Raw genomic sequence first — 22710 nt, 5'->3', positions numbered from 1 at the left:
AAAGTAAAAACTACATAGAAAACTAAAATATAAACTGATACTTACTATACTCTACAATAAGCTGAGTTACTAACAACAAATAATAAATTACAATTCTACGTCGTAAGAAGTATATAATATACTTCCATCTAAACTTTATTCTCTTAGCATATACAGTACTATATACTGCCATAGATAAACCCAACATTAAATTATATACTGTATTGCTGTAAACAACCCTATACTTTATACATTTTAATATAACACTATGTATTATTCAACTCACCCTAATGTGTATCGAAATGGTTTATTACGTCCTTCCAATGATTGCTAAGCCTGAATCCATCTTCTCGGTTAAAATTGTCTCTGTGTTTGTATATGTGGATCGCCTCATGAACGAATCTCTCATGATAGCCAGATGGCTTGCAGAGAACCTCCGTCTTGGAGAAGTCAATGTCATGTGAGCCCACTGAGTTGTAACAGTGGTCTGCCACGGCTGAGGTGTTTGTCCTACCGTGTTTTAGATCAGCTTTATGTTCACGAATGCGGTCTGAGACGTGTCGTTTGGTTTCCCCAATGTAACTGCTACCACAGAGGCAACTTAGTTTGTAGACGCCAGGGTACTGTATGTCTGGAATCACATCTTTTACAGACGGTACCAGATCACGGATTTTATGTACTGTGTTGAATCGGACCTGGATCTTGTGTTTAATCAGGATTTTGGAGATCTTTTTTGTGACCCCAGCAATGTAGGGTAAGATGATGGTCTTGAAAGGCTCCTCAACAGGATCCTTCTTAATGGTTGGAGTGATGGCTTTGCGGATTGTGTAGTCGGAGTAACCATTAGTCTTAAGAGCTTGGCGTACGTGTTTGAGTTCACTGGAAATGTGTTCATGGTCGGAGATGCATTGGGCTCTATGATATAGAGTCTTGATGAGGGAATTCTTCTGGGATGGATGGTGGTGGGAATCCGGTTTTAGATAAGCATTCGTGTGGGTGGCTTTCCTGTAGACCGAGTGGCTCATTTAACCATCAGGTCTCCTTTTGATTAGGACATCCAAAAAGGGTAGCTTGCCATCATTTTCGACTTCCATGGTGAATCTGATGGCTGGGTGTATGGAATTGATGTGGTCGAGAAATTGGTCTAGAGCAGGCCGGCCATGTGGCCAGATGACAAAAGTGTCGTCTACGTACCTCTTCCAAAAGGTCGGGCGTAGAGTGGCAGTCTGGATGGCGTCCGTCTCAAATTTCACCATGAAGATGTTGGCTACAACCGGAGATAGGGGGGAGCCCATTGGGGTGCCCTCAATTTGCTTGTAGAAGGTTCCATTCCAGGTGAAGTATGTATTGGTTAAGCAGTGTCTCACCAGGGGGGGGTACCCCCCCTGGTGAGAAATTTGAGACGGACGCCATCCAGACTGCCACTCTACGCCCGACCTTTTGGAAGAGGTACGTAGACGACACTTTTGTCATCTGGCCACATGGCCGGCCTGCTCTAGACCAATTTCTCGACCACATCAATTCCATACACCCAGCCATCAGATTCACCATGGAAGTCGAAAATGATGGCAAGCTACCCTTTTTGGATGTCCTAATCAAAAGGAGACCTGATGGTTCAATGAGCCACTCGGTCTACAGGAAAGCCACCCACACGAATGCTTATCTAAAACCGGATTCCCACCACCATCCATCCCAGAAGAATTCCCTCATCAAGACTCTATATCATAGAGCCCAATGCATCTCCGACCATGAACACATTTCCAGTGAACTCAAACACGTACGCCAAGCTCTTAAGGCTAATGGTTACTCCGACTACACAATCCGCAAAGCCATCACTCCAACCATTAAGAAGGATCCTGTTGAGGAGCCTTTCAAGACCATCACCTTACCCTACATTGCTGGGGTCACAAAAAAGATCTCCAAAATCCTGATTAAACACAAGATCCAGGTCCGATTCAACACAGTACATAAAATCCGTGATCTGGTACCGTCTGTAAAGGATGTGATTCCAGACATACAGTACCCTGGCGTCTACAAACTAAGTTGCCTCTGTGGTAGCAGTTACATTGGGGAAACCAAACGACACGTCTCAGACCGCATTCGTGAACATAAAGCTGATCTAAAACACGGTAGGACAAACACCTCAGCCGTGGCAGACCACTGTTACAACTCAGTGGGCTCACATGACATTGACTTCTCCAAGACGGAGGTTCTCTGCAAGCCATCTGGCTATCATGAGAGATTCGTTCATGAGGCGATCCACATATACAAACACAGAGACAATTTTAACCGAGAAGATGGATTCAGGCTTAGCAATCATTGGAAGGACGTAATAAACCATTTCGATACACATTAGGGTGAGTTGAATAATACATAGTGTTATATTAAAATGTATAAAGTATAGGGTTGTTTACAGCAATACAGTATATAATTTAATGTTGGGTTTATCTATGGCAGTATATAGTACTGTATATGCTAAGAGAATAAAGTTTAGATGGAAGTATATTATATACTTCTTACGACGTAGAATTGTAATTTATTATTTGTTGTTAGTAACTCAGCTTATTGTAGAGTATAGTAAGTATCAGTTTATATTTTAGTTTTCTATGTAGTTTTTACTTTGGTTTTCTACGTGGTTGTTTGGTAAATGCAGCTACATATCATTAACATTCCTTTCCTTTATTAACGTTGTTCCTTGCGCCCCCCCGTGGTGCTGTTGATCCTGCATAATGCATGGGCATAATGGGACTTTGAAACCCCTCCGCCCCCCCTCCTACGCATTGCCCATTGGTATGCTAAAATTCCTCTTCATATGCACATTCTTTTGTTAAGGCGCTCCTCCTCGCTACACCTATATAAGCTCCTAGCTTGATAATGTCTCATTCTTCGCCTGAGGACGGCTGCTTGCGTTGTGGCCGAAACGTCGTGAGAATTGTTTTATTATGTTTTTTATTTTTTATTTTATTACTTCCCTTCTACGTGACTTTACCGAAAGAACCAAGAAGAGGAATTGTAATCTTAATTTAGGAGCTTTCGTGACTGCAGGAATTATTCTTTGGTTCTTTTTCGGTTAAGTCACGTCTAAAAGTAAAATAAAATAATAAATTAAAATAACATATTACGACGTTTCGATTGCAACACAAGCAATCATCATCAGGCATAAAAGAAACAGCAACAAAAAATCTAACTAGAAAACTATAGACAGACATACAAGCAGACAGACATCACGACGGCACACAGAGAGAGGACACAAATCGGAAAACTATAGACAGACATACAAGCAGACAGACATCACGACGGCACACAGAGACAGGACACAAATCGGCACAAAGAGAGGGGTCGTTTCTGTGATGGTCCTTAAATATAGAGAGGGGGGGCGGGGACGGAGAGAGGGAGGGGGCAGAGAGAATTAGCACATCAATGAGTGTACGGCAACGTAGTGTACGGCAACATACTGCTGTGGAACGGGCACGCAAGATTGAAAACTAGGAGGCACACGAAAATTAAATAACCTAGCAAAATATCGAAATGTGATGTAATACAACACAAAGAGTCGGTTAACACACAATTAACGCATAGCCTGGTTGATTACGTGTTTCAAAATTTGCTAAGTTAGAATTTTAAGTGTGAAAATTCTAAAGAGAGGACACAGGCAGAGAGAACAAATAGCCAGAAAGAAAAGGATAAGCTTAAAACTTCCCCGTAGAAGTGGTTCAATCTTAATTTAGGAGCTTTCGTGACTGCAGGAATTATTCTTTGGTTCTTTTCGGTGAAGTCACGTCTAAAAGTAAAATAAAATAATAAATTAAAATAACATATTACGACGTTTCGATTGCAACACAAGCAATCATCATCAGGCATTGTTGCTGTTTCTTTTATGCCTGATGATGATTGCTTGTGTTGCAATCGAAACGTCGTAATATGTTATTTTAATTTATTATTTTATTTTACTTTTAGACGTGACTTAACCGAAAAGAACCAAAGAATAATTCCTGCAGTCACGAAAGCTCCTAAATTAAGATTGAACCACTTCTACGGGGAAGTTTTAAGCTTATCCTTTTCTTTCTGGCTATTTGTTCTCTCTGCCTGTGTCCTCTCTTTAGAATTTTCACACTTAAAATTCTAACTTAGCAAATTTTGAAACACGTAATCAACCAGGCTATGCGTTAATTGTGTGTTAACCGACTCTCTGTGTTGTATTACATCACATTTCGATATTTTGCTAGGTTATTTAATTTTCGTGTGCCTCCTAGTTTTCAATCTTGCGTGCCCGTTCCACAGCAGTATGTTGCCGTACACTACGTTGCCGTACACTCATTGATGTGCTAATTCTCTCTGCCCCCTCCCTCTCTCCGTCCCCGCCCCCCCTCTCTATATTTAAGGACCATCACAGAAACGACCCCTCTCTTTGTGCCGATTTGTGTCCTGTCTCTGTGTGCCGTCGTGATGTCTGTCTGCTTGTATGTCTGTCTATAGTTTTCCGATTTGTGTCCTCTCTCTGTGTGCCGTCGTGATGTCTGTCTGCTTGTATGTCTGTCTATAGTTTTCTAGTTAGATTTTTTGTTGCTGTTTCTTTTATGCCTGATGATGATTGCTTGTGTTGCAATCGAAACGTCGTAATATGTTATTTTAATTTATTATTTTATTTTACTTTTAGACGTGACTTAACCGAAAAGAACCAAAGAGGAATTGTAATATGTATTATTTAATAATACACTTCCAGCTATCACTTGTGACGGCCAGGTCGCTTCTGTAAAAGAGCGACATAGCTCAGTGGAGGCCTTACCTGGTAAAACAAATAAAAACAACTTTAGAGTTGCCTCCAACCGGGTCGATTTTGGCTGAACACGTGTCACGAATAAAAACTCAAATGCAGGGCCCAGGCCCCTGCTGATGCCTCCTGGATAGATAAATAAGTAATATGCATTATTATATTATTAATGCGAAGGGAAACGTCCAAATGTTGCAGAAAACTGTAAGCGCTGACCTAAGCACACACAGGCAGTGAAGTTACGTAAGAATAACCAATATTATCGACAAGGGTTTTTTGTTGGGTTAGATCGCGTAAATATAAATATGTCGTTAAGCCAGCCACCACCCGACACAGCCAATTAATAAAAGTTATAAGATTTCTGTTTACGTGACAAACCTTACTAATTGGCTGTGTCGGGTGGTGGCGGGTTTAACGGCACATTTATGTTGACGCGATCTCACCCAAAACTCTATTATGAATAAAATTGAGTTTTAAATTGGATAAAACTTAAAAAACAAAATCCCAAAACGCACTATCGCCCCAAATGGACACTTGATCACTTTCTCACTTGACCGCTCACTCACTCGCTCGCTCGCTGACTCACCTCACTTTGCTAGGTGAACAAGTGTAAAAAATCAACGTCCCATGTTTCTGAAGCCTGTGTCCGTCATCTTCCAGGGCGGCATCACCTTAATTTGTGCGTTTGACAGCAGCTCAGCTGAACGGGCGGGTGACACTCTGGGCTACTTGCCCAGACAAGAATGCCACGTCTAATCCAGAGCAGGGTGAATCCGGTGCATGGTTCATACCGCCTCTGCCCATCTTATTATCGCCGGTGGCTGCTCTTTCTATTGTCAGAAAATATTGGGTGGGCCACGATGGCGAGATGTTAACGACCTCGCCCGGTATGCAGGAGGTCGTGGGTTTGACGCCTGCTGTATATTTGGAGTTTGCACGTCTCTCTCTCCGTGGTGAAGTGGATTTTTCTCCGGGTCCTCCGGTTTTTTTCTTTCCATATTTAGAAACACGCGTTAGGAGTGTTTGGCTCCTGTAAATTTTCACGTGACGATGAGCCAATTTGTTGGGCTATCATTTGTGATAGCCTAGGGGCTTCCGATTAAGAGCTACATAGAGCAGTGGGCCTGACCTGGCAAAACAAGAGGTTAGTTAGGTTGAGTGGGAGATGGCTTGGAAGTGAAGCCCTGGAGTCTGCTATAGAAGTGTGGGGGCTGGCTGCCGGGTGGCCTGGAGATGGGTGTGCAGCAACGGATTCTTGTATCCACCTGTGCGGAGCTTTGAAACGGCAAGGCACTCTGAGTGGCGTACCCAGGTGGGAGGGGTCAGTTGATGATGACGCTGATGACGATGGTGATGATGACGCTGATGACGATGGTGATGATGGTGATTATGATGATGACGAAGGTGATGGTATTTGTGATGACAACGACGATGGAGATGGTGATTCCGATAGGTAACTCGTGAAGCTGATTGACGAGTTCGTGTATTGATGGCGAAACCAACTCTGTGCAGCTGCCAATTCCGGCCTGCAGAAGTGGACATGACAGAGCTGCCTCGGAGATGCCTTCTTCTTCAAACTAAACACAAACTTTGTGTCTAATTTGTTATCCTACCCCCACACTTCCGATTAGCACGGTTGGCTACATACGGTGTGAAATAAGTTACACGTACATTCATACGGTCCACACGCAGTCGAGGGACAGCACTCTCCCCCCTGCTGCCCCACACCAAAGTAACGCTCGTCAGTCAACCCAACATTTAGGTTATTTCTAAATTTATTTTTTCGAATAGACTCAGGAATGTGGAATTTCCACCACTGGCTCCGCAGGGCTTCGCGCGGGGGAAAGGCGCGGCGATAGCCTGAAGGCTCGGTACATATTTGAGCGGAATCCAAATGACTTTGGACGTATTTATTTCCGGGGTTGTTGTGCCCCTGCTGCCACTGCTCCCCCCGGTCGTTTGGAGGTGAAGGTTTCAGGTCCCGTGGAAAGTTGAGGTCACTACTGGAGGTCATTGTAGCAATAAAACGGAACAATAAAAATGTCGGCACAATCTCTCTTCACGAGTGTTTGTCATTTGTGAGAAAATCATATATTTTAGTCGTTGCTCTGCATCTGCATCAGCGATACGAATAAAGAAGTAGAAGAGAGAGAAGGGCCACGCTTTGATCAACGGGGGCAATGTCTTGTTTGTCAAGGTAAATTGCCAAGAGCAACTCGGGTTGCAAAACAAACAGAACAGGCGTCTTATATTTCATTGCCGATGTAAAATACTAAACCCAGGGATACAAATCCGGTTCATCACGGATCCCCATGGCGGCATATTGCCATAAACGCGCACGTGCATTCACGTCCCTGGTTTTGCAATCGTGTTTCCTGGGAGCTGAGAGGCAGCCCTCTTACAAGGACGTAGAGAGATCGAGAGTGACACCCAGAGCCATGTGGTTACATCGAGAGCCGTCGAGTTACATACTCGTGATGATGACCAAAGTGAAGATGGCGATGATGGCGATTATGACGACGACGATGGTGGCGATGATGATGATGACGACGATAATGATGATGATGATGGTGGTGGTGACGATAATGGTGATGATGAGCATGATGACGATGATGATGACGACGCTAATGATGATGATGGTGGTGGTGACGATAATGGCGATGATGAGCATGATGACGATGATGATGACGACGCTAATGATGATGATGGTGGTCGTGACGATATTGGCGATGATGAATGAGTGACTCCCGAGTTGCATACCTGGGTGGGGCGGTTGATGATAATGGGGATGACGGTGATGCTGATGATGCTGATGACAATAACGATGATGATGCTGATGAAGACTCTGATGACACGATGATGATGTTGATTATGATGTTGAAGATGATGATGGTGATAATGATGACGTTGACGATGATAACGAGGATGAGGATGGCGATGACGGTGATGATGACAGTGATGATGATGACGATGCCGAGCGAGAGTGCGACTCCGAGTGGCGTACCCGGGAGGGCGGTTGTCGGGCACGTCGCGGTCGAGGGGCAGCCGGTCGCTCAGGTAGGCGTTGTAGCCGTAGGCGAGGAAGCGCGCGCACGCAGCGCGCCTCTCGCGGGGGGGCAGCTGCCCCCCCCACTCCTTGAAGAGCGGCAGCTCAGGCCGCGCCACAAACTCGTTCCCCTCGCACTCCTCCTCCTGCTGCTGCTCCTGCTGCGGGTCCCTGCCCCCCAGCCCCGCTGCCGCCTGAGGCGCATTCCTGGCGCTCTTCATCTCTTGACACGACACGAAGAAACGGGACACAAGCTCTCGAGAGCGAGACGTTCACTACCTCGCTTGGTATGCGGGAGGTCCGTAGTTCGATCCCGACCCTGACGATGCCTGCTGTTGTTTATTTGTATAAGCGAGGTGTGGGGGGGGGCAATAACTCGAACCCCATGCAGAAGGAACAGATGGATATCGCTGCAGTGATACGTGCCGCTCTCCGAGTCGTCTCGGCCATGATCGTAGCGGGCGCTCAGAATCAACATCACGCGTTTACGAGTCGTATGGCTGCCACGTGACGATGATAATTGCCGCTTCGTTGAGCTCTCATTTGTGATGGGCAGGTCGCTTCAAAAAAAGAGCTGCGTAGCTCAGTGGGGCCCCTTACCTGGTAAAGCAAAAACCCCCATGCTTTATAGTCGAGTTTAAACCCGGGTTCTCGAGTGTGGCGAGTTGATGGCTCCATCATGGTCGCACAGAGTGGCCCTCTACAGCTCTCGAGCCTGGGAGGCGCCTTCCACCACCCCCACCACCAGCAGCAGCAGCAGCATGACCGAGCCTTTGCTGTGCGTGGTTTTTTCGAATGTCAGACGAGCACAAAACTGTGCTCGTCTGACATTCGTCTTCTTTCTCAACACAATGACTCCGTACCGAGCTGCCTAGTTAACTGCCTCCCATCAACCCTTCCCACCCGACCTTTTCCACCGCCACACCCAAGCCGAGCCAAGCCGAGCCAAGCGGTTGCGTAATAAAGTTCAAGTTTAAATCTTGACTTAAAGCTTTCGTGACTGCAGGAATTCATACTCTTTGTGTCTTTCGGTAAAGTCACGCTGAGGCAGTCCGCCTGCTGTATTTTTTCACCAAAAGACGATTACTTGTGTTGCGATCGAAACGTCGTGATTTTTTATATTATTTTTCTATCTACGTGACTTTACTGAAAGAGCCAAAGAGTATAAGTTCAAGTTTGTTCCATTGAAGCCAGCTGAGAACTCACAAGAGATTCGGGATAAGTCATCTGTAATGAGCGAGTGGGTGGGTGAGTAGGTGAATTAATTAGCGAGTGGGTGGATGGGTGGTTGAGCGAGATGGTTGGTGGCTGAATGGATACGTGGCTGAATAAGTGATTGAGTGAGATGGTGGGTTCACGAATTATTGGGTGAATGTGTAGTTGAGGGATGTTGTTGTGGCCGCGGGGAGTTGTGGCCATGGGATCTGTGGTCAAGGGAGTTGTGGTTGGGGAGAATTTGTGGCCGGGGGAACTGTTGTGGCCGAAAGGAGTTGTGGTGGTCTTCATACCTTGCAGGATCTTCACCACCATCCTCTCGATGTCGTTCAACTGTTCCGTGTACGGTTCGCTCTCCAAACGCCTACGGATGCTGAACATCGAACCAGGAGCCTCCCCCCAGATGGACCTCGTGGAGGAGGAGTCCGAGGTGTCGTCCGAGTTCCTTTGGAGCCAGAAGAGGTTGACCAAGCAGGAGACGAGCAGCGCCACGCACAAGAGACTCGACCTCCGTGCCATCGCCATGGGAAGATCTGGAGCAGAAGCAGAATCAGACTCGTCATTTATCCTGAGGCCGTGACCCTGACACCTGCCGAAGATTTGGAGTTTGTGTCCACATTTAGAATCAACATAACGCTTTTAGAGTATTCAGTGGCTTTTTTAATTTCCACACGGTAAGCTACTATGTTGGACTATCATTTTCGATAGCCAGTTCGCTTCTGGAAGAGAGAACGCAAACTTCAAATATACCAGCAGGTGTCGGGTTGGGATTGGACCCGCGACATCCTGTATAGCAGGCGAGGGAGTTAACATCTCCTAGCCACCGTTGTGCCCAATATAGTGCCGACAGAAAGTTTGTGAACCCCCCTTTTAGGATTTTCACATTTTTAGATATTTCAAACCTAAAATGTTGCTAGATCTTAATCTAAGTCCTAATAATAAAGATAACCTGATTAAACTAATTACACAAAAACATGATACTCTTTCAGCATTTATTTCTCTTCCATTGATTCTCCATGCCATAACCATGTGTGGAAAAACACGTTAACGTTTACATTCAGTAACTGGTGACACCCCCTTGAGCAGCAATGACGCAACGAATCGTTTCCTGTAACCATTGGTCAGTCTCTCACATCGGGTTTGAGGAATGTTGACCCATTCCTCCTGACATGACTCCTTCAACTCGGTGGCATTTGAGGGTTGCCTGCCATGGGGACAGCTCACTTCAGATCCTGCAGCAACATTCAGATGGGCTTTAGGTCCGAACTTTGACTCGGCCATTGTAAAAAATGTTTAGGATCATTGTTTTGCTGCAAGACCCACTTTTGGTTCAGTTTCGGCTCATTCTCCGCTAGAATCTTCCAATACAATGCAGAATTCACGGTACATGATGCCAAGCCGTCCAGGTCCTGAGGCAGCAAAGCAACCGCAAACCACCACATTCCTCCCACCATGCCGGACGGCTGGGATGAGGTTCTTCTGTTCGAAAGCAGTGTTTGGTTTTCGCCAAATATAACGTTTCTCATTGAGGCCAATAAGTTTTGAATTTGACTCATCTGTCCAGAGAAGATTGTTCCAGAAGTCTTGTGGATCATCTGTGCGCTCTTTGGCAAACTCCAGACGAGCAGCCAAGTGGTTTTCTCCTTGCTATCCTTCTGTAATGCGGGCGAAAGCGACCTTCCGGATGTGACGTCACGAGGAGGCGGAGCCAGGTGACGTGGGTGAAAGGTTGGGGTCCTTAAGCGGGTAAACCGGAAAGAGAAGTCAGTCGGGTTGTGAATGGAAAAGGGTGAGGCCACGAGGGCGAATGAGAGGAGGGGGGCACCGCCGGCGAGCGGGAGCCGACCCCAGAGTACAGCCAGGAAGGCTGTGTGTTAGAGGCAGCGGTGTGGCTGCAGAGAGTCGCAGGAGCGACGAAGAGAGAGAAGAGTACAGCCAGGAAGGCTGTGTGTTAGAGGCAGCGGTGTGGCTGTAGAGAGTCGCAGGAGCGACGAAGAGAGAGAAGAGTACAGCCAGGAAGGCTGTGTGTTAGAGGCAGCGGTGTGGCTGCAGAGAGTCGCAGGAGCAACGAAGAGAGAGAGACAGCACGAGTCTGTCAGAGCGCTGCGGAGTGAGCAGCAGCGATTACAGCCAAGGGGGCTGAGAGTGAGTAACAGCAGCGGAGCTACTGTGGGGCTGCAAGAGCGACAAAGAACAGCAGCGGGGCTGCTGATGGTGACTGGAGTGACATCGGAACCAGCACTGAGAGAATAAGAGAGACAGCCGTGTGGGAATGCAGTACGGACCAAATAAAGGACACTGAGCCAGAGATCGTGGTCAAGTCTTTTATTACACTGGTGTCAGAAGTGAAACGGCTTGTCAAGACGGCTCGGAAGAAAGAATATTCCTGTGCCATCATCTGCTACATCATCCGACTTACGATTGAGACAGATGGCGCAGCTGGAGACCTGGAAAATCGTGCTGGCGAAACCGTGTGAGCTCACCACGCCGACGACGGCAGTGGGGAGAGCCGATGGTGGTCTGCAGGCCGACGCCTTGCCTGCGCTGCCAGCGCCATCTGCCACGCGGCACGAAGACGCCATCTTGGGCGTGGCAGGGGAGAAACGGCGGGAAGCCGCCATCTTGTCTTCACCGCGGCGGGGAGACGCCGCCATCTTCAACATCGCGGCGGAGAGGCAGCCTTGCGCTGCCATCTGGAGGTGCCGCGGGGAGAGCAGCCTGCTGTGAGCTGCTGTTTTGCGAGGGGGAGCTGCGAGGAGAGGACGACGACGCTACAGCTGCTGGGGCGGGAGCTCTCCCGTCCTGGCTCGGGTGCGTGACAACGGAGCAGTCAAGTCGCCGAACGAGTTCTGCGAGACGACTCAAGTTGCCGCCCTGCCGTCCTCTTCTTGCTGCAGCCCCGGGCGGGTCGTAACGATACGCAACCGGCCTTTACACACACCTCACCCATCTTTCGAGGGCCGGGTGGGGGCGATTTTGTTTTCTCTCATGACTCAATTGTGCGGAGCGCGGTTCGGACTGTGGGTATGTGTGTGTAATAACGATGAACGCGCTATCTGCTTGTTGCTCGGTGTCAATTAAAGTGTGTACGTGTGTTGAGAATGGACGGAGAGTATGCTGTGCTTGCTGAGTGTTAAATTGTGTGTGTGCGCTGCGGTGTGGAGTTGTTATATTGATGGCGAAGTTAATTATTAACTCGGGAGCGTCGGGTATCTTGCGCTGTATCATCTCGTGGGTTACCTTGTGCGATGGGCTTAATTGAAAAATATATATATATTTTTTGGTGTATTGTGCTGCGAGGTGCTATGTGCGATGTGGTTGTTGCAAGAGAGAGAATATTTGTGTTGTTGCTGCAATGTTACGACTGGATTAATGGTGTGTTGGTTACCTGCAGATCGGTTTGCTATTGTGCTTAAATGTGCGCGTGTGATCGCGATATGCTGACTGTATGTGCTGTTACACCGTTCTGTACGGTTATGGGGTGCGATGCATTGATTGACTATTGGGATTGGGATGTTATTAATTGTGCGTACCTGTTTGGAAATTGGTAACAAATTCGAGGGGGACCCTATTATTTGGTCGTATGGATGTTATGTACACGCGATTTTGTGTATATTATGGGTAACGGCGCTTTGTGAGAGAGAGAGCGCGCTTTGAGGGTGCGTGATGACGCCGTTGTGGGTGTCTCAAAGGTTAATGCTAATGGGACCGTAATTGGCGCCAAGTTGCGTCGCGTATTCGGTTGGTCGCATGCAGCCACGAGTTGCTTTGCGAGTTGGGTTGTGTAACCAATGTGGTTGGTAAAATATTGGTTAAAAATTCCCCGATATGACTGCTGCGCGCAGCAAGCTGGGGCTGTGCGTCTATCGTTGTTGGGATTGTTACAATAAGACGGGGGAAGCAATTTGTGACCCCCAGCAAAGGGAAGCTGGGGTGCACGAATGGAGAAAACTGGCCACGTGTTCGCACGTTGGGCCGCCATTTTGCGCACACGCGGGGTATGGCGTCGATGCGCTTTGCGGAAAGGGCCGCCATTTTGAGTGCGCGCGAGATATTGCGCGAACGCGCTGGGCGAAGGGGGCCGCCATTTTGAGCGCGCGGGAAAAACCTCGGTGGGGCAAATATTCCATCTGTTATGCCTGCCATTGTTGATTGGGTGATGCACGAGTGGTGGTCACGTCGGCCTATGGCTGATGGCTGACCTGACAGCCCGGAGGCGAGACCTCCGTGGTATGTCTTAAACTAATGGGCCGTGTGCTCATATGGCTCGGGGAGTCATGGTTCAGTTGTGCGGAGGCAGACTGAACCTGGTGTGCCGGGGGCTCACGGGTTTTGGGTTAGGGCGTTATTGTCTCTATAAGAGAACATTACCCCGTAGGGGGGGTCGTTGATATCTGGCCTTGCCGAGGGATTGATCTTCCCTTGGCTATGAAGCGCATTTCAAAGATTGATGGAGCTCGTTGACGGGGTTGCAGTGGCAGACGTGTCTTATATATTTGGACGATATCATTGTCTTCAGCCGCACATTTGAGGAACATTTAACACGGCTGGAGACAGTGTTCACGAGGATGCGCTCTGCGAATTTAAAATTTAAACCAAAGAAATGCCACCTACTGCAACGGTCCGTCCGTTATCTGGGGCACATTGTGAGTGCTGAGGGGGTGTCCACGGATCCGGAAAAGACGGCGTGCGTCCGGGATTGGCCGACTCCGGCCACCGTGGGGGATGTTCGGCGGTTTTTGGGATTTGCCTCGTATTACCGAAGATTTGTGCCGGGTTTTGCGACGATTGCGAGGCCCTTGCATCTCCTTACGGGTAAAGGACGGAAATTTGTTTGGGGACAGCCGGAAGAGGCGGCCTTTCGGAGTCTGCGTGATCTATTGGCTACGGCTCCGACATTGGATTATCCCGATTTTGATCGCCCTTTCATTCTTGATACGGACGCGAGTGACACAGATAATGGGGCGGTATTATCACAGTCTAAAGGGGGCGTAGAGCGCGTCGTGGCGTATGGTAGCCGAGTCTTGTCGCCTGCGGAAACACGCTACTGTGTCACTCGTAGAGAACTTTTGGCGGTTGGTTTTTCCTACGGCAATTTCGACCGTACCTTTACGGTCGTTCTTTTATTGTGGGTACGGATCATGCGGCCTTGCAATATGCACTTAAAATGGACCAGCCATCGGGACAGTGGGCACGTTGGTTGGACACGCTACAGGCATTTTCCTTCCAAATTCAACATCGGAAGGGAGTGCGCCATGCGAACGCTGACGCACTTTCCAGATTACCAGGGCGCGCCCCTTGTAAATGTGCATCGGGGACGCATAGGTGTTCGCCGATTCTAAACCCCCCTCAGCCGCTTACGTTGGCCGTCGAGAAGTCGGATACTCCGATGGAACCGGGACCGACTGACGGGGTTTTGAATCTGCCGCGGTCTGTCTGGATTCGGGAACAAATGATGGATGAGTTGTTGTTGTCCATGCGGAAGCGGTCTATGAGGGACAATGGGAGTCCGAGTACGGCTGTGGGGCCGCGAACCGCTCTCCGAGATGGTCTGCTTATGTGGCGAGAAGGGTTCCAGGAAAGCTGGCGTGTGGTGCTACCAACGTCCTCGCGATTCGAGTTGATGAGAACTCTCCATTGTGACACACTATTGCATTTAGGGGTGCAGAAGACTTTGTTGACGTTGCAACGTCATTATTTTTGGCAAGGCTGGTGTGTGTCCATCGCTGATGGGATAGTAAGGGAGGAGCATGGCCGAGTGCTGCTCATCCCCGAAATGGCACTAGCTGAGAGTATGGTAAATGGATGTTGCCGTGGGTTGACGACCACGGTGAGGGTTACGGCGAATTAAACGTTACCGCTGGGGAGCGTGGCTCTCTCCACGCGAGGGTGTGCGATTAGGGGTTGTTGGGTTGTTGAGAGTGACTGTGGGTACATGCTGTGTACGTCTGAGGTCTGTGCTGGTCCTCAAGGGAGGACTGCTGGTGGGTAAGAGCAGAAATTTTTTTGTTGTTGTTGTTTTCACGTGTAAATAATATTGTTGTTAAAATGTAAATACTGGGGCGTCCATCGCGGTTATTTGGGTAATTATTGGGGTTTTCTTAAGCGGCCCGGAATTACATCATCTCCACTACCCTGGGGCCGGGTGGCTGTCGTGTACGACATGCGGATGTGCGTTGTTGTGCTTTGTGCTGTTGTTGTTCTTGTTGTTATATTACATGCTTAGTGTCCTTTAAGGGGGAAGGTCGGTTCACCGCATTACGCTTTGGTATTGTTCAGCCGAGGTCGGCTGGGTTTTTTCTATGGGGGAGGGTGGTGTAATGCGGGCGAAAGCGACCTTCCGGATGTGACGTCACGAGGAGGCGGAGCCAGGTGACGTGGGTGAAAGGTTGGGGTCCTTAAGCGGGTAAACCGGAAAGAGAAGTCAGTCGGGTTGTGAATGGAAAAGGGTGAGGCCACGAGGGCGAATGAGAGGAGGGGGGCACCGCCGGCGAGCGGGAGCCGACCCCAGAGTACAGCCAGGAAGGCTGTGTGTTAGAGGCAGCGGTGTGGCTGCAGAGAGTCGCAGGAGCGACGAAGAGAGAGAAGAGTACAGCCAGGAAGGCTGTGTGTTAGAGGCAGCGGTGTGGCTGTAGAGAGTCGCAGGAGCGACGAAGAGAGAGAAGAGTACAGCCAGGAAGGCTGTGTGTTAGAGGCAGCGGTGTGGCTGCAGAGAGTCGCAGGAGCAACGAAGAGAGAGAGACAGCACGAGTCTGTCAGAGCGCTGCGGAGTGAGCAGCAGCGATTACAGCCAAGGGGGCTGAGAGTGAGTAACAGCAGCGGAGCTACTGTGGGGCTGCAAGAGCGACAAAGAACAGCAGCGGGGCTGCTGATGGTGACTGGAGTGACATCGGAACCAGCACTGAGAGAATAAGAGAGACAGCCGTGTGGGAATGCAGTACGGACCAAATAAAGGACACTGAGCCAGAGATCGTGGTCAAGTCTTTTATTACACTTCTATGAACTTCATTCTTGTTCAGTCTTCCCTCTGAAAGATGAGTCATGTACACTCACATTCGCCAATGCGAGAGTGGCCTGCAGATCATTGGATTTTTCTCTGGGGTTCTTTGTGACTTCCTTGATGATTTTCCGGTGTGTTCTTATGGAGATGTGGACGACCGCTCCCTGCGTAGAGTGACTGTGGTCTTGAACTTTCTCTATTTGTCGAATCTCTGTTTGATTGTATTTGGTGGAGCTCCACATCCGTAGAATAGTTTTGTAATCCTTTCTGGACAGATGAGCATCAATAACTCTTTTTCTGAGGTCCTCAGAGATTTCATTTGATCGTGGAATGACTTGTTTCCACACACCTCTATGGTGAAGACCAAACTCACAAAGTTTCTGATCTTTTTATCGGGCAGGGCCTCCCAAACTCACCCCTGAACATCTACGTAATTCATTAAACACCTGATTCAAATTATTCCCCGTAATTAAGCTAATGAAACCAAGGGTTCACTTATTTTTTAACATACCCTGAATCTTAATTAATAATTGTTTGTTTGTTTTTTACGTAATTTTGGTTCAAAAGACATAAAATTGGTTAATATAAACCCTGTTAGATATTTAATGAAAGGTCGGTTATGATTCAAGAAGGCTATCGGGTTCAAACTATGGAATCTCCATCACTATGATTGCGGTTCACACGAATCTTTTCTTGCACTGTATCTCTCTATATGCGTGTTACAATCGGCCGTGTTGATCCAGAGTCGTTGGAGTAAACACGCGTGGATGGAACTGGCTCTGGGATGTGATATCATTTATGGCGGCGTTGCTAGGTACACTTCCCCACTTTGTACCAGGCACTGTGGCAACAATGTGAGCTGCAAGGCAGGTGCAGACGAAACATATACAATGCAATGAGACTCTTGCCGATTCGGCACGTATGCACATACAGAATGTCCAATCAAATGTCAATTTATGAACGTGAAATTCCCGTTTGGCTACTTTGCATAAATACAGAATGGGACCACGCGTCTCCCTGCTACTCACACGTCCGGCCGTCCACTCATCAACCGATCCGCTCCCACACCAACCCATCCACTCACCCATCCGCCCGCGCTGATAATCATTACACAACACAACCAGATAATCATGTGACCGTGAGCGAACTCGGGTTCACCATGATTTGCAGGGCAGTGCGCTAACCACCTCGTCACCCCCCCCCACTTTTTCCCACCCCCCCACCTTCCCACCCACCCCCCCACCTTCCCACCCACCCCCCCACCTTCCCACCCCCACACCCACTTTGCCACCCCCCACCCACTTTGCCACCCCCCCCACCCCCCCACCCACCCATCCACTTTACCACCCCCCCCCCACCCACTTTCCCACCCCCCCACCCCCCACCCACCACTTTCCCACCCCCCCACCCACCCATCCACTTTACCACCCCCCCCCCACCCACTTTACCACCCCCCCCACCCACTTTACCACCCCCCCCCACCCACTTTCCCACCCCCCCACCCACTTTCCCACCCCCCCACCCATCCACTTTACCACCCCCCCCCCACCCACTTTCCCACCCCCCCACCCACTTTCCCACCCCCCCCACCGACTTTTCAACCCACCCACCCACTTTACCACCCCCCCACCCCCCCCCACCCACTTTCCCACCCCCCCCACCCATCCACTTTCCCACCCCCCCACCCATCCACTTTACCACCCCCCCCCCCCACCGACTTTCCCACCCCCCCACCCCCCCCACCCACCCATCCACTTTACCACCCCCCCCACCCACTTTCCCACCACTATTTTACACCACTATTATACACTACAACACTCTACAATATACACCACTATTATACACTTCAACACACTACAATATACACCACTATTATACACGACGTTATTTACTACAACACACTACACTATACACGACACTACGATACACACCACTATTTACACTACGTTATATACTACACACGACGCTACTACACAGCACACGACTACGATGTGCACTACTTGAGTACATTAACACCACACGTAACAGAGTAAAGTGTAAACAAATGACGCCAGGTGTGCAGTGGACGACACCCCCTAGGAGCTATCTGCTCATGGATGGTGATGATGATGACGAGTCTGCACCCATTATAATAATTGGCACGGATATTCCGCAGGTATCGGCTTTCAGCGAGAACTTCGCGCGCGATTCTCACCGCACAAAGTCGGGCGCGCCGACGACTGCAGAGTGGCCGCCTGCGAGCGGTGGCGCAGCGGTTGGCACACTCCGGCTCCGCGTAGAAATCCGCGGCGGTTGGCGCACTCCGGCTCCGCGTAGAAATCCGCGGCGGTTGGCACACTCCGGCTCCGCGTAGAAATCCGCGGCAGCCACCCCTCGGCGTGGATTTCCCAGTCCCACGGGGCCCGGCGGACCTCAGCAACGGCAGCAGTCCCTAGGCACGACCACCACCATTCCCCGTTCACTCGCCCAGCCGTACTGACCAGCGTGGTGAAGTATGGTCAAAGAACGCCGCACGGCCGAACACCTTCACCCAGGGGGAGTCTCGCTATGCCGTATATTGGACTACATGCGAGTGTGTGTCTATGTGTATATGGGTGCGTATGTATATTTGTGTATGTGTGTGTGTCTGTGTGTATATTGGGGCCTCCCTTAGGTCGACTCAGCCTCGAATGAGTACCTGGTGCAGTGGTGTGTAGACCTCGCCACTAGGGATACAAAGGCGGCCGGGCGTGGGGCTGACCACCCACCCCCTTGTGTGCTGCTACTCGCTACTAACAACGCCTGTCCCGACAGTCTGTTGGACGCAATACGGGGGGGATATTTGGCTTTTGCGTGCGTGGGTGGGTGAGGATGCGGGCGAGTGGGTGGGTGGGTGAGTAAGTGAGCGAGTGAGTGGCAGGTTGGGTGAGCAAGTGAGCGAGTGGGTGGGTGGCTGGGTGAGTAAACGAGTGGGTGGGTGAGTAAGCGAGCGAGTGGCTGTGTGAGCCACCACGGAATTTATTTCCTTCAATCGCCACCTGCGACACCGAAGCGGACCCCACCTATCCCGCGCGTGTCGCTCTGGAACACTCGAGGCAGATTCCACTTCACTCACCTGCAACATTCAGCCAGGTAACGCTCATTACCGGCTTGAGATGTTGGTCATTGTTGTCGAGTGCCGATTATGTGGCAGGTAAGTCGATTTTAGTCTGTTTGTAATCTCGCCACCTTATATTTATACACGCGCGACACATTTACAGATGCCCCACTCATTGCTGATTTAACTTATGCCGCTAGCATTACCCCCGCCACCCCCGTGTCTCTCTCTATCTCTCGGAGCAAGCGAGTAGATTATTTTTGTTCTCTTAAAAAATTGTGATTTTGCTCGAGTATCTTGCCGTTTAGAAGTTATGGTCTTCACAAAAAAACGAGATGTTAACGAGAGAGACGTGGAGAGAGAAGGATACTTTGAAAGGAAACTTTTATTCTCTTGCCTCGGGGAATTATGTTTGTCGCTCGTGCAGTAATTACGCGGGGTATCTACAAATGGATCAGCCTGCATTGAATCCCATCCAATCCACCCCCTGTATTTTGAATAATAAGTTCAAATTGCGTCTTATTATCCGATCGTTGTGTGTATGTCCAGATTTGTGTAACTTTGACTGCGTCTTATAATCCGGTGTCGGTGTGAATCGATTTGCATCGTCACCACCGTGTGCAGATACGTCGCGAGCATACGCCGGTAAAAGGAACTTGGCATCTTGTACATTAATACGGCTAAACAATCCGACGTTTATACAAAGCGAATGACCGAACATATTATATTATTTTGAGTTGGCAACTGTTGATTTTTTTGAGGTTATAAATGTTCCGTATGAGAGAGCGAGAACATTTTGGCGTTAACTTTACATTCATAAGATAAGGGCAAAGATCCCCCGATAGCCTTAACAGACTGTCGGGGCAAGTGCTGTTAGCGAGTAGGACCACCTATGAAGGCCGGCACTGTGGCACACGAGGGGGTGGGGTGGCCAGCACCATGTCCGGCCGCCTTTGTCTCCCCAGTAACGATGTTTACACACCACACCAGGTACTTATTTGAGGCTGAGTCGACCTAGGGGAGACCCATGACCGGTTCAGATAATCGGCAATGGTGTTGGCCGTGAGCGGGAATCGAATTCTCTGCACGCTTAGAGCCACACACACACACATCATGCACGACACTTGCATAACCCCACATTCATCTCCCTCCGGTAAGTGCTGTGCACTTTGTTTTTAATCACAATGCAACCTAACACGATTGCGGTAGGTTCCATTGTGTTCCTGGGTGTGTAATTATAAATCGTGTGAGCTTGGACTCGGCTTCATGTCATTTGCATACTGTTTCCTTTGCCAAATATTACCCAACAGGTCATAACCAACGTCGAGTTTTACGTTTATGGAACTGGAATAAATAATGAAGAATACGTCCAAGCCGGCAGAATGGATGACGATGACATTATCGAAATGTAATTCGATCATAGGCTGCTCGAATGTGTGGTTCCTATTCAATTTCTGCAATTCAGTAGTTTTTTTGCAAACTTGCAAATTTATTATAATGAAAATATAACCTGCATCAATCTCTCCACCGTATGACCCCACCAACCTCAATTATTTGCGTGCCAATTTAAAGCGATAGGAAGTGCAAATAATGAAGATTCGTCGATGCCGAGGTATTTCAAAAATACTCACAAATCAAGGAGCTTGTAATCTCTCTCCTTAATATCTTCCCCGACCTCTGAGCGTCAACTCTACGTTCCGCGTACGCGAGCCGCAGAGAGGCGTTTCCGTGATTTACACGAATCTTGCGAGAAGCGACAACCGGCGTGGACATAAAAACCCAACTTCCTCGCGACAATAAAGATGACCACAGCGAAAATGGTGGGGGTGGTGGGGGTGGTTGTGGTGGTGTGGGGTGGTGGTGGTGTGGGGGTGTGGGTGTGAGGGTGGTGGTGTGGGGTGTGGGGGTGGTGGTGGTAGCGTGGGGTGTGGGGGTGGTGGTAGCGTGGGGTGGGTGGGGGAGTGGTGGTGGTAGCGTGGGGTGGGTGGGTGGTGGTAGCGTGGGGTGGGTGGGGGGTGGTGGTGGTAGCGTGGGGTGGGTGGGTGGTGGTAGCGTGGGGTGGGTGTGAGGTGGTGGTAGCGTGGGGTGGGTGGGTGGTGGTGGTAGCGTGGGGTGGGGTGGGTGGTGGTAGCGTGGGGTGGGTGTGAGGTGGTGGTAGCGTGGGGTGGGTGGGTGGTGGTAGCGTGGGGTGGGTGGGTGGTGGTGGTAGCGTGGGGTGGGTGGGTGGTGGTGGTAGCGTGGGGTGGGTGGGTGGTGGTGGTAGCGTGGTGTGGGGTGGGGGTGGTGGTAGCGTGGGGTGGGTGGGGGGTGGTGGTGGGAGCGTGGGGTGGGTGGGTGGTGGTAGCGTGGGGTGGGTGGGTGGTGGTGGTAGCGTGGGGTGGGTGGGTGGTGCGTGGTGTGGGGTGGGGGTGGTGGTAGCGTGGGGTGGGTGGGGGGTGGTGGTGGGAGCGTGGGGTGGGTGGGTGGTGGTGGTAGCGTGGGGTGGGTGGGTGGTGGTGATAGCGTGGGGTGGGTGGGTGGTGGTGGCGTGGGGTGGGGGTGGTGGTAGCGTGGGGTGGGTGGGGGGTGGTGGTAGCGTGGGGTGGGTGGGTGGTGGTAGCGTGGGGTGGGTGGGTGGTGGTGGTAGCGTGGGGTGGGTGGGGGTGGTGGTAGCGTGGGGTGGGTGGGGGGGTGGTGGTAGCGTGGGGTAGGTGGGTGGTGGTGGTAGCGTGGGGTCGGTGGTGGTGGTAGCGTGGGGTGGGTGGTGGTGGTAGCGTGGGGTGGGTGGGTGGTGCGTGGCGTGGGGTGGGTGGGTGGTGCGTGGTGTGGGTGGGTGGTGCGTGGTGTGGGGTGGGTGGGTGGTGGTGGTGTGGGGTGGGTGGGTGGTGGTAGCGTGGGGTGGGGGTGGTGGTAGCGTGGGGTGGGTGGGTGGTGGTGGTAGCGTGGGGTGGGTGGGTGGTGGTGGTAGCGTGGGGTGGGTGGGTGGCGGTGGTAGCGTGGGGTGGGTGGTGGTAGCGTGGGGTGGGGGTGGTGGTAGCGTGGGGTGGGTGGGTGGTGGTAGCGTGGGGTGGGTGGGTGGTGGTGGTAGCGTGGGGTGGGTGGTGGTGGTAGCGTGGGGTGGGTGGGTGGTGGTAGCGTGGGGTGGGTGGTGGTAGCGTGGGGTGGGTGGGTGGTGGTAGCGTGGGGTGGGTGGGTGGTGGTGGCGTGGGGTGGGGGTGGTGGTAGCGTGGGGTGGGTGGGGGGTGGTGGTGGGAGTGTGGGGTGGGTGGGTGGTGGTGGTAGCGTGGGGTGGGTGGGTGGTGGTAGCGTGGGGTGGGTGGGTGGTGGTGGTAGCGTGGGGTGGGTGGGTGGTGGTGGTAGCGTGGGGTGGGTGGGTGGTGGTGGTAGCGTGGGGTGGGTGGGTGGTGGTAGCGTGGGGTGGGTGGGTGGTGGTGGTAGCGTGGGGTGGGTGGTAGTGGTAGCGTGGGGTGGGTGGGTGGTGGCGTGGGGTGGGTGGGTGGTGGTGGCGTGGGGTGGGTGGGTGGTGGTGGTAGCGTGGGGTGGGTGGGTGGTGGTGGTAGCGTGGGGTGGGTGGGTGGTGGTGGTAGCGTGGGGTGGGTGGGTGGTGGTGGTAGCGTGGGGTGGGTGGGTGGTGGTGGTAGCGT

The 22710-nt window shown here is 50.7% G+C and overlaps 2 protein-coding genes across 2 annotated transcripts in view; one reads left to right on the top strand and one right to left on the bottom strand.

The window, feature by feature from the left end:
- Positions 1-5751: 5751 nt before the first annotated feature.
- Positions 5752-20882, bottom strand: LOC144737117 (uncharacterized). Its single transcript, XM_078619811.1, has 4 exons — positions 20719-20882; positions 18206-18442; positions 9305-9544; positions 5752-8019 (listed from the first exon to the last, which is right to left on the bottom strand). The coding sequence occupies exons 1-4, from the start codon at positions 20858-20860 to the stop codon at positions 7262-7264; spliced, it is 1377 nt and encodes a 458-aa protein (XP_078475937.1). The 5' UTR covers positions 20861-20882; the 3' UTR covers positions 5752-7261.
- LOC144737116 (polypeptide N-acetylgalactosaminyltransferase 18-like) overlaps positions 18997-22710 on the top strand; it is a 30843-nt gene continuing 27129 nt past the window's right edge. The window contains exon 1 of the mRNA XM_078619810.1: positions 18997-19122. The gene's annotated coding sequence lies outside the window, so the exon portion shown is untranslated. The remainder of the gene's footprint in view (positions 19123-22710) is intronic.

This window comes from Lampetra planeri, chromosome 64, assembly GCF_965212315.1.
Source record: "Lampetra planeri chromosome 64, kcLamPlan1.2.h2, whole genome shotgun sequence".
NCBI classification, from domain to species: Eukaryota; Metazoa; Chordata; class Hyperoartia; order Petromyzontiformes; family Petromyzontidae; genus Lampetra; species Lampetra planeri.
The sequence above is the reverse complement of the archived record's forward strand: the minus strand, read 5'-3'. Positions and strand labels throughout refer to the sequence as shown.